This window comes from Helianthus annuus, chromosome 13 (genome assembly GCF_002127325.2).
Source record: "Helianthus annuus cultivar XRQ/B chromosome 13, HanXRQr2.0-SUNRISE, whole genome shotgun sequence".
Classification (NCBI taxonomy): Eukaryota; Viridiplantae; Streptophyta; class Magnoliopsida; order Asterales; family Asteraceae; genus Helianthus; species Helianthus annuus.
The window spans coordinates 96,278,350-96,290,719 of NC_035445.2; the positions used below are offsets into that span (position 1 = coordinate 96,278,350).

The following is a 12,370-nucleotide window of genomic DNA, read 5'->3' on the forward strand; positions in this document are numbered from 1 at the left end:
TTATTAGTTGATAGCGCTATTAGGTTTGGCACCCTCACACCGTACCGGGGAGGACGCGTGTGAACTAATTACCTTAACCACTTGACCAATGTTTTGATAGAGACATTGGGGTTGGGAAAATAAATCTTGTAGCCATCTGCGGTAATCGAGTTAATAACAACCTCAAATCAAATCATTGAACTGTTTTATACTCATATCTGGAAACTAAACGCGCTAACAAAACTTTGAACTCACCAGCGTCGTCTGACACACTTGTCTACATGCTTGCAGGTCGCTAGATTCTTGATATGGACTTGATATCTAGGAGTGCTGGAGTGGTCATGGGTCGAGACTCTTGGATACTTGCTTCGTTGATTATGAACACATGTTTTGAAACATTTGATTTACAGTTTACATTATGCTTCCGCTGAACATCTACTTTGATTTAACTTATGATTTGGATTTATATTTTGAAATGAATGGAATGTTTTATTTAAATATTATACGTAGTTCAATGTGATTGGTGGCTTGGATCCTGGTACGTCACACGCCTAGCGGGGGTTACCGCATGTGGTATTTTGGGGGTGTGACAGTTTGGTATCAGAGCCACTGGTTATAGTGAACTAGGTTTTAAAACGTTTTTATAAAACCAGACTACAACCGAACAACTTCGAAAATCGACCATGACACTCAGCTCCGGATTGCAAGGTTCGTCTTCTGTTTACTTTATGCATTACTTGTTTAGTAGTCACACACTCACAGCTTGCATGAAACGACATACTAGATACTATGGTGATTTGATAGTGTGACACTACTCTTCGACTCTTGTGATTCGTAATCATGTAATACCTTCTGTTTTGCTACTTGAATGCGGGGGAAACTTTTAGCGCAAGTTAAGAGGCACTGAGATGAGCATGCAAATTGCCTTATTATTATGGGTGCACACATAATAATAACGTGAGGTGCATGTGACTCCCAGTGAGGCTTAACGAGTGTGAGAAGGGTTCTGCCCTACTGTTTGGTGTAAACTATGTAGTTTGTAGATGTCAACGTGATATTTGACTCCTGCCTTATCTCGATCCTTAAATTTGTTCCCTCTCCTTATATAGAATCATGAGTGGACGAGGTCATGGACGTGGTCACATCGCGATGACCTAAGCTGAGCTGACAAACTTAATCAACACACGTGTGGCTGAGGCTTTGGCAGCCTACCAAGTTGGTACGAACCGAATACTCTTTAATCTTGTGTCGCGTACACAACTCTTACCCCTGTGTTGTATTTTCTTTCGTCTATTAGGTCAGCCATCGCATTAGAACAATCCGCCTGCCTGCACATTCAAGACATTCATGGATTGTAAGCCACAGACATTCTGTAGGACTGAAGGGGCTGTGGGGTTACTGCGTTGGATTGAGAAGGCTGAATCAATGTTTGCTATGTGTAACTGTCCCATGGGGGACCGGGTGAAGTATGCTACAGGCACTTTGGAGGATGGTGCCTTAACTTGGTGGAATGCCCAGGTGCAAATGTTGGGCATCGAGATGGCTAACGCCACGACTTGGGATGATTTTAAGGAGTTAACGCGAGAAGAGTATTGTCCTCGTGATGAGATTCAGAAGCTCGAGAACGAGTTCTACGATTTGAAGATGGAAGGATCTGATATCGAGGCTTACACGAAACGATCTCATGAACTAGCAATTTTGTGCCCTAACCTGTCTCGACCTCTACATCGACGAATTGAGATGTATTTCAAGGGCCTTGCATCAACTGTAAAGGGGTATGTCACTGCTGCAAACCTTAACAATCTGCCCCAGATCATCCGTTTGGCACATAAGATTACTGACCAAGAGGTCGAGCGTGGCTCATTACCGCCTCATAACTCTGCTACTACCACTGCTGCTACAGCTACCACACCTGCTAGTGATAACAAGCGAAAATGGAACGACGTTGACAAGGCAACCAATGCCAGTCAATCTCAGAAAAGGCCTGACAACAGCAATAACCGTAGCTTCAATCAGTCGTCCTCAGTTAACGAAGGCCAGGGCAGCAATCAGAATCAGGGCTCCTATGTTGGAAAGAAGCCACAGTGCAACAAGTGTGGTTATCATCATTATGGACAGTGTGTCCGGACTTGCCGTAGGTGCGAAAAGGTGGGCCATGAGGCCAAAGACTGTAGGGCCCCGCACCCAAAGCAGCAGCAGCAACAAAATCAGCAGTATCAGCGACAACAAAGGCAACAACCCCATCAGAACTAGGGCTTTAAGAAGGGGTGTTTCCAGTGTGGGGATAGACTATAAACCCGGATAGACTACCTTCAATTTCCTTCCCTACTTCTTCGGCAATTATTTCTTTCATTTGTTCGGTGCTTGTTTGCACCGGATTATCATCATTTCCATCAGACATCTTGAAACTGAAATGTTCACAGTTAAACGTTAAACATTTCATTTATGACCTTGCTTCATTTGTTTTGGTTTAGCCAAGTCCCCAACAAACTTTAACTGTTCACATTCGGTGCACTTTCCGGGTTTGAGTGTGTTAACGCGCTCTTCCCATGCACCCCAATTCATTTCTTATTTCTTACATAAATATAATCTGTTAAAATAATAAGTTAATTCTTACCGGACGATCGATCAAGCTTGAACCGAACACTTGTTGACAACCTTAAGCTCTGATTACCAACTTGTAACACCCGTTTTAATTTTATAGGGTTTTAATGAAAAAGTGCGAGAGATTATATAAAACAGTACCTTACTTCATATAAGCACAAAATCAAAGATTATAAAGTGATCACATGCTAGTTAACTACTAACTAGTTAAAGTATTCAAAACATGATTTACAAATTGTTTACATCATAATATTGTCTAAACAGAGTTAAGCTACGCGGAAGTTTCAAAAGTATCGTGTTCGGTTCTTCACCACAGGCTTGATCATTGTCCACTTACTTGCAAAACCTGAAAACTAAAGATTTATAACAAATCTTAGTGTTAGATTCCATAGAAATATTGTTTAATCGAAAGTACGTTTAGAAACGGATTCACTTAACTATGATATACAAAAACTTAGCCAAATTTTCAGGTTCTACCGTAACTTACGGTATCTACCGTAAGTTACGGTAGTCGTTTTATGTTTCTAGTCCATCGTAACTCAGGAGAGAACCACCGTAAACTTTTGGACTCTACCGTAAATTACGGTGGATACCGTAATTTACGGTAGCCACAACAACATTATATTTTGATTGATTTAGTTATTTCACCCAAACCCAAAGTCTTGGATTTCTCATTTTAGCCAACCAACACTCCGATTTTCATATCCTAGTATGACTTTTATGAACAATAACAAAGGTTGAGTAACAATACTACAATGCGTTGTCATGCCTTATTTGGTTATTCGACCCGTTTGGCTCATCTAAGGGATCCTCCATTTTTTATGACTACCAACAAGGTCTAACCAAACTTTTGGCCCGCCATTCGACATAGCAATCATCATTGCTTTAATTCAACTCGACTTTTATTCCACAATTCAACTATATATATGCTAAATATCAACTTTACCCAAATGTAACGAGTTAAGTTACATACCTTTAGTGCACACCCTTCAAACGCAAGTCACCACCGGCTTGTCCACTTGGAGCTCCGGTATCCTTCCCTATAGAGTTCGACCAAGACACGTTTATAACTCTTTTAAATTCATAGTTCGCATATTTTGCCGAATCATCACAATCATGCGGTTTAACTCAGATTTTCAGATTTAAGCCTTCTTTGAGGTATTTATTTAAACACTTTAAAGGCAGAATTTTATATCATTCCTATTCAAGTTCATGGCTTGCTATTTAGCCAAATTTAACATCAATAAAGCTTTCATATAACATTTAAACATCAAAATTTTCTGAAATCACTTTCTATGATCAAATTACACTAGAATAATCATTCTAAGCCCTAGTGTTTACTAGTTTCCCACGAAACCCTTGAATCACCTTCATTGTGTTCATGAGATTTCCAGAAATTAGCCATGTTTTCACATGTTATTTTCTAGGTTTTACTTCTAGACACTATATCATGCCTATTCTAACCAAATGACTAACATGCATCCTCAAATTTCAGATTTCCCAATTCCATGAGAATTTCAAACAGAGAATTAACATCAAATTTTACATACCTTGTAACCCCCTTGTGACGAGGATCACTAATCTATGTTCAGACTTTGATTTGGACTGAGTTTGATCCTTCAATTGAGAGATTTTGTGAGACTTAGGGTTTTGATGAACTTGGTCGCCCCCCCCCCCCCTGTTCTTGTCTGGTCGATCTCACACACGTATGTGTGTTTGTTATTTTTATTTTTCTTGTTTTATTAAACTTAATTTTAGTTTAAGCACTTTTGGCCCCTCTAATTTCCTTTAGTCCCCTTTTTGTCCTTTAACTACACACTAGTCATTATCTAACTAGGTTAGTGTCACTCCTAGTTAGTTTATTTACTAATTTATTTACAAATAAAATTGCAAATTTTATGAATTTATATTTTCGGGATGTTACAAGTCCATCCCCCTTAAAAGGGTTTCATCCCCGAAACCAAAGTACGTACCGAATAGGGTGGGGTAGAGACGTCGCATCTCTTCTTCGGATTCCCATGTGGTGTCCGAACCTTTCATATGCTCCCACTTGATCTTGACTTGATCGATTTGTTTATTTCGCAAGTGCTTAATCTTCCGATCTAAAACTTCTATGGGCCTTACGCATAATTCAGGCTATTATCCACCTCGATATCGTCGTAATGGACATAAGTTGTTTCCTCCGCTAGACATTTTCGTAATTGTGACACATGAAACGTGCCATGTATTCCATTCAACTCTTCTGGTAGTTCAAGGCGGTAAGCTACCTTACCAACCCGTTCGATGATTTTAAATGGCCCAATAAACCTCGGGCTTAGTTTTCCCCTTTTTCTGAATCTGATAACACCCTTCCATGGGGAAACTTTTAGCATAACCATATCACCTATCTGAAATTCAATCGGTCTTCGTCTTTTGTCAGCATAAGACTTCTGTCTATCTTGGGCCGCTTTCAAATGGGCTCGCACCACTTCAATTTTCTCATTAGTGGTTCGGATTATATCAGTAGGTGCTAGTCCTCGTGGACCCACTTCTCCCCAACATACCGGAGTTCGACACTTTCTACCATATAACATTTCATACGGGGCCATTTTAATGCTCGCGTGATAGCTATTGTTATATGAAAATTCGACCAAGGGTAGATAGACATCCCAACTACCCCCGAAGTCAATAATGCAAGCTCGCAGCATATCCTCCAACGTTTGTATTGTTCTTTCACTCTGCCCATCCGTTTGTGGATGGTAAGCGGTGCTAATGAACAGTTTAGTTCCCATTTGTTCTTGGAATTCACGCTAAAAATTCGAAGTAAACCGAGTATCTCTGTCTGACACAATGGATATCGGTACCCCATGACGTGCTATGATTTCATTGGTGTATACCTCCGACATCTTCTCGGATGTATAAGTCTCATGAATCGGAATGAAGTGAGCACTCTTCGTCAATCTATCCACGACTACCCATATAGCATCGAACCCGCGGTTGGTTTTGGGCAATTTGGTCAACAAATCCATGGTGATTTGTTCCCATTTCCAAACTGGGATGTCCAATGGTTGCAACTTACCATATGGCTTCTGGTGCTCCGCTTTGACTTGCAAGCAGGTCAAACACTTCTCTACATGTTTCACAATATCCCCTTTCATCCCGGGCCACCAATAGTTTTGTTTTAAATGATTATACATCTTGGTCGCCCCCGGGTGGATGGAATAACAGGATTTGTGAGCTTCATCTAATAGAAGCTTTTTAACTCCACATGTGTTAGGAATCCAAATTCTACTGAAACGTGTTTTTAAACCGTGGTTGCCTACTTCGAGATCCTTAACTTGGCCAACAATCCTTTCCTTTCTCCAGTTTTCCGTCTTTACTGCTTCATCTTGTGCCTCTCGGATTTGTTCAAGTAAGCCCGAGGTCACAATGAGTTGCAATGATTGTACTCATATCGGGACATAATCTGCCTTTCTGCTTAGGGCATCCGCCACCACGTTTGCCCTTCCAGGGTGATAGTGTATTTCACAGTCGAAATCTTTCACCGTTTCTAACCATCGCCTTTGTCGCATATTTAACTCCTTCTGATCGAAGAAGTATTTCAAGCTCTTGTGATCGGTGAATATGGTGCACTTTACCCCATATAAGTAGTGCCTCCATATTTTTAATGCAAATACCACCGCAACCAACTCAAGATCGTGCGTGGGATATTTCTTCTCGTGTATCTTCAATTGCCTCGAGGATAAGCTATAACTTTGCCCCGTTGCATCAAAACGCATCCGAGCCCCGATAGTGAAGCATCTGAATAAACCACCAAGTCTTCGACCCCGTCCGGCAATGTTAGCACCGGAGCTTGAGTTAACTTCTCTTTTAGCGTTTGAAACGCTCTTTCTTGATCTACACCCCAAATGAACTTTTCTTCCTTCCGGGTTAGTTTTGTTAGTGGCGACGCAATCTTGGAGAAATCTTGGATGAATCTCCTGTAATACCCCGCAAGTCCTAGGAAACTTCTAATTTCTGAAGGGTTCTTCGGGGGATTCCATTTCGATACGGCCTCAATCTTTGACGGATCTACCAACACTCCATCGGCACTTATGATGTGGCCGAGGAATTGCACCTCTCGTAACCAAAAGGTGCACTTAGAAAATTTTGCATACAGTCTTTCTCGTCTAAGTATTTCTAACACCTCTTGCAAGTGGTGTGCATGCTCAGCTTCACTTTTCGAATACACCAAAATATCATCGATAAACACGATGACCGATTTGTCTAGCATTGGCTTGCAAACCCGGTTCATGAGGTCCATGAAAGCCGCGGGTGCATTTGTCAGCCCAAATGACATCACGAGGAACTCGTAATGTCCGTATCGCGTGCGGAAAGCCGTCTTCGGCACATCTTCCTCCTTGACCTTTAATTGGTGATACCTCGATCTAAGGTCAATCTTTGAAAACCAGTTCGCACCTTGTAATTGGTCGAATAGATCATCTATCCTCGAAAGCGGGTATTTGTTCTTTACCGTGAGTTTGTTTAACTCCCGGTAGTCGATACACATACGCATGCTTTCGTCCTTCTTTTTCACGAATAGTACCGGTGCACCCCAAGGAGACACACTCGGCCTTATGAATCCTTTGTCAAGCAAGTCTTGAATTTGTGACATCAATTCTTGTAATTCCGACGGTGCGAGTCGGTATGGCGCTTTAGCTATGGGTTTCGCGCCCGGAATCAATTCGATTCCGAACTCCACTTCCCGCTCGGGCGGCATTCCCGGTAGATCATCCGGAAATACATCTTCAAAGTCACGTACTACGGGCACGTCTCCAATCTTCGGTAATTCTTTCTCGGGCTCGTTCGCGTATATCATAAATGCTTTACATCCATGCTTCATGAGCTTGTGAGCTTTCATCATTGAGCATATTATAGGATTTCCTCCCTTTTCGCCATAAATTGTAACGTGCTTTCCGCTAGGAGATGTTAGCTTTATTTCCTTACGGAAACACACGACCTTCGCGTGGTGCTGAGACAGCCAATCCATCCCAACAACTACTTGAAATTGCCCCATTGACATCGGGATTAGGTTTATTAAGTATTCTTCATTATCAATATTTAATTTACAACCTCGACAAATATCACAAACTATGAAGCTTTTGTTGTCCCCTATTTCAACTTCTAAGGGCACAGATAACTTTGTCAATACAAATGAAGGATGTCGAGTAAATCCATGCGAAATGAAGGATTTATTCGCACCCGTATCAAACAATACACGTGTAGGAATCGAGTTAATCATGAATATACCTGAAACCACATGGGGTTCTGTCTTTGCTTCAGCCGCAGTAAGTTGAAAAGACCTAGCCTTTGCCTTTGGAGCTTCCGTTGGAGACTCTTTTGTGTCTCTCTTCCCCACCAATTCGGGGCATTCGGACTTTTTGTGGCCGGGTTGATAACATTTGTAACAGACGAAAACCTTTCCGGGGCATAGCGATGCGGTGTGCCTCGTCTTCCCACATATCGGACACGACTTGTCTTTGAAGCGGCACTCACCTTTGTGCCCCTTTCCACATACCTTACAACTTGGCGACCCGCCTTTAACATCCACTTTCTTTCCCAACTCTCCAGTTCGAGCTTTCTTTGTAGGGCTTGGGTTTACATCTTGCGCCCTTCGCTCACCCCTTTCAACTTGTTTCTTCAACTTGATTTCTCGTTCCCGAGCAACGTTTATGATTTCGGTAAGGGTCTTGTATTTTGAAGGAGTCATAAACTCCCTATATTCAGCGCTCAACATGTTATAGTAGTAGTATATTTTCTGTTCTTCATTCGTCACTAACTCACTACTAAACTTCATCTTATCCATAAACATCGTCGTAATCTTGTCTATGGTCTCGCCCTTGTGCCTAAGTTGCATGAACTCTTCCATGATTTTGTTAATGACCGCCTTGGGGCTACGATGTTTAAGAAACGGCGTCTTAAACTCCTCCCATGTCATGGTTTTCGCCGCTTCGACTCCTATTTCATTCTTTTTGTTGTCCCACCAATCTTTGGCTTGACCTCTCAACTGACCCGTTCCGTAAGCAACAAAGTCGCTTTCATCCCAATGGGTCCTTTCAAACACCCCTTTAATGTCGCCCAACCATCTTTGGCAAATTATCGGGTCAACCTCCCTGTTATAGATTGGCGGTTTACACGCCATACATTCATTGTATGAACACCTTTACGTTCTCCCGATTTCTCCTTCATAAGGTTGACACTATCTTCCAACCTTTTAACTCGCTCTTCGACAAGCGACAACACCGTGCTTTGAATTTTGTCTGTAAACCCGGATAGACTACCTTCAATTGCCTTCCCTACTTCTTCGGCAATTATTTCTTTCATTTGTTCGGTGCTTGTTTGCACCGGATTATCATCATTTCCATCACACATCTTGAACTGAAATGTTCACATTTAAACGTTAAACATTTCATTTATAACCTTGCTTCATTTGTTTTGGTTTAGCCAAGTCCCCAACTTGCTTTAACCGTTCACATTCGGTGCACTTTCCGGGTTTGAGTGTGTTAACACGCTCTTCCCATGCACCCCAATTCATTTCTTATTTCTTACATAAATATAATCTGTTAAAATAATAAGTTAATTCTTAACGAACGATCGATCAAGCTTGAACCGAACACTTGTTGACAACCTTAAGCTCTGATTACCAACTTGTAACACCCGTCTTAATTTTATAGGGTTTTAATGAAAAAGTGCGAGAGATTATATAAAACAGTACCTTACTTCATATAAGCACAAAATCAAAGATTATAAAGTGATCACATGCTAGTTAACTACTAACTAGTTAAAGTATTCAAAACATGATTTACAAATTGTTTACATCATAATATTGTCTAAACAGAGTTAAGCTACGCGGAAGTTTCAAAAGTATCGTGTTCGGTTCTTCACCACAGGCTTGATCATCGTCCACTTACTTGCAAAACCTGAAAACTAAAGATTTATAATAAATCTTAGTGTTAGATTCCATAGAAATATTGTTTAATCGAAAGTACGTTTAGAAACGGATTCACTTAACTATGATATACAAAAACTTAGCCTAATTTTCAGGTTCTACCGTAACTTACGATATCTACCGTAAGTTACGGTAGTCGTTTTATGTTTCTGGTCCACCGTAACTCAGGAGAGAACCACCGTAATCTTTTGGACTCTACCATAAATTATGGTGGATACCGTAATTTACGGTAGCCACTGCAACATTATATTTTGATTGATTTAGTTATTTCGCCCAAACCCAAAGTCTTGGATTTCTCATTTTAGCCAACCAACACTCCGATTTTCATATGCTAGTATGACTTTTATGAACAATAACAAAGGTTGAGTAACAATACTACAATGCGTTGTCATGCCTTATTTGGTTATTCGACCCGTTTGGCTCATCTAAGGGATCCTCCATTTTTTATGACTACCAACGAGGTCTAACCAAACTTTTGGCCTGCCATTCGACATAGCAATCATCATTGCTTTAATTCAACTCGACTTTTATTCCACAGTTCAACTATATATATGCTAAATATCAACTTTACCCAAATGTAACGAGTCAAGTTACATACCTTTAGTGCACACCCTTCAAACGCAAGTCGCCACCGGCTTGTCCACTTAGAGCTCCGGTATCCTTCCCTATAGAGTTCGACCAAGACACGTTTAGAACTCTTTTAAATTCATAGTTCGCATATTTTGCCGAATCATCACAATCATGCGGTTTAGCTCAGATTTTCAGATTTAAGCCTTCTTTGAGGCATTTATTCAAACACTTTAAAGGCAGAATTTTATATCATTCCTATTCAAGTTCATGGCTTGCTATTTAGCCAAATTTAACATCAATAAAGCTTTCATATAACATTTAAACATCAAAATTTTCTGAAATCACTTTCTATGATCAAATTACACTAGAATAATCATTCTAAGCCCTAGTGTTTACTAGTTTCCCATGAAACCCATGAATCACCTTCATTGTGTTCATGAGATTTCCAGAAATTAGCCATGTTTTCACATGTTATTGTCTAGGTTTTACTTCTAGACACTATATCATGCCTATTCTAACCAAATGACTAACATGCATCCTCAAATTTCAGATTTCCCAATTCCATGAGAATTTCAAACAGAGAATTAACATCAAATTTTACATACCTTGTAACCCCCTTGTGATGAGGATCACTAATCTATGTTCGAACTTTGATTTGGACTGAGTTTGATCCTTCAATTTAGATATTTTGTGAGACTTAGGGTTTTGATGAACTTGGTCGCCCCCCCCCCCCCCCCGGTTCTTGTCTGGTCGATCTCACACACATATGTGTGTTTGAGATTTTTATTTTTCTTGTTTTATTAAACTTAATTTTAGTTTAAGCACTTTTGGCCCCTCTAATTTCCTTTAGTCCCCTTTTGTCCTTTAACTACACACTAGTCATTATCTAACTAGGTTAGTGTCACTCCTAGTTAGTTTATTTACAAATAAAATTGTAAATTTTAAGAATTTATATTTTTGGGATGTTACACTCGGTAGTTTTGATATAGTGGTTGGTATGGATTATGTCACACCCCGACCACGTAAAACAACAAATCATGGCAGAAACGTCGGTGAGTGTTGTAACAAAATCATTGTTTCATAACACATGGAAAATTTAAGTTTTGTTTTATTGAATTGATAGAGGTTACAATGTCTTAAAAACAGAAATACACAACATAATTAACTAGTCTTGCATATTTTATTGTCACTAAGGCCCAAGTCCGCCTAAGTGTATCTTGCTCAATCCTATGCATCATCTCCTGAAAACACATGTGAAAATAGGTACGTCAGCGTGAAAATGCCTGTGAGATACATAGGTTTTATTGATTTAGGGTTCATGACTTGTAAGTTTAAAGAAAATGTTTGTTAAAAGTAAATCATGAACCTTGTAAAAATGTTTTCTTTAATAAATTATATAAACAGTGATAAACAGATGATATAAAAGAAAGATGCACAGATAAACAAATGAACAAGCAAAATAAGTTTGTATAAAATGTGTTGATTGTAAAACAATGTTTCACGAAAATATGTTATAAGTGTAAAATGTATTATGTCAAACTTGAAATGGTTTAAACAACGCTAAGATATGTAATACCATAAAAGCACTTATATATAGGAAGTACCAGCGGCGTATCCACCATGCTTTTATCTTATTACACACGCCTCGTTATTTAAATCACTTACCAAACAAACCACCCAAAATGTAATGTTCAAACAAATGTTGAAATGTTATTATGTAAACAAATGTAATGTATAGTGAATAAAAGCATTTATTGATTTAAAAGCATTTACTCAACCCTATAAGAATGAAATGTACAAAACAATGCATTTGATAAATTATAATCAAAAGTTATGTTTTGTAAAATAATGCATGCTTTACTGATACAAACATCTATACGGTAATGTTAAACGTCTACATCCAAGCCTTGAGACTGTAGGATAACCTTAGAGTAAAGGTTATCAAAAATGTTTTCAGATTCGGTCATTCCTTCCACCCAAACAAACCTAGGATTTCAGGAATGGGAGTTGTCAAGTCCTATGGTACCACTACCTACTACCGAGCGGCATGATCAGTGTTAATAAATGTATTAGTTTCGTTAAACAAACCAAATGTTATACCAAATGTAAGCATGTTTTATGAAAACAAATCTACCTAGCATGCTAAGTGAACATACAAGGTAGAAATGTAAAACAATGTGTCCATATGCTACGAGAACATATGCAACAGAAATGCAATGTAAAACAATGTACTAAGTATGCACTAAATGG

The 12,370-nt window shown here is 39.5% G+C and overlaps 1 protein-coding gene across 1 annotated transcript; it reads right to left on the reverse strand.

The window, feature by feature from the left end:
* Positions 1 to 2,236: 2,236 nt before the first annotated feature.
* On the reverse strand, positions 2,237 to 8,743 carry LOC110901360. Its single transcript, XM_022148191.1, has 4 exons — positions 8,448 to 8,743; positions 7,852 to 8,318; positions 7,215 to 7,725; positions 2,237 to 2,387 (listed from the first exon to the last, which is right to left on the reverse strand). Exons 1-4 carry the CDS (start codon positions 8,741 to 8,743, stop codon positions 2,237 to 2,239), a joined length of 1,425 nt encoding a protein of 474 aa, XP_022003883.1.
* Positions 8,744 to 12,370: the final 3,627 nt, after the last annotated feature.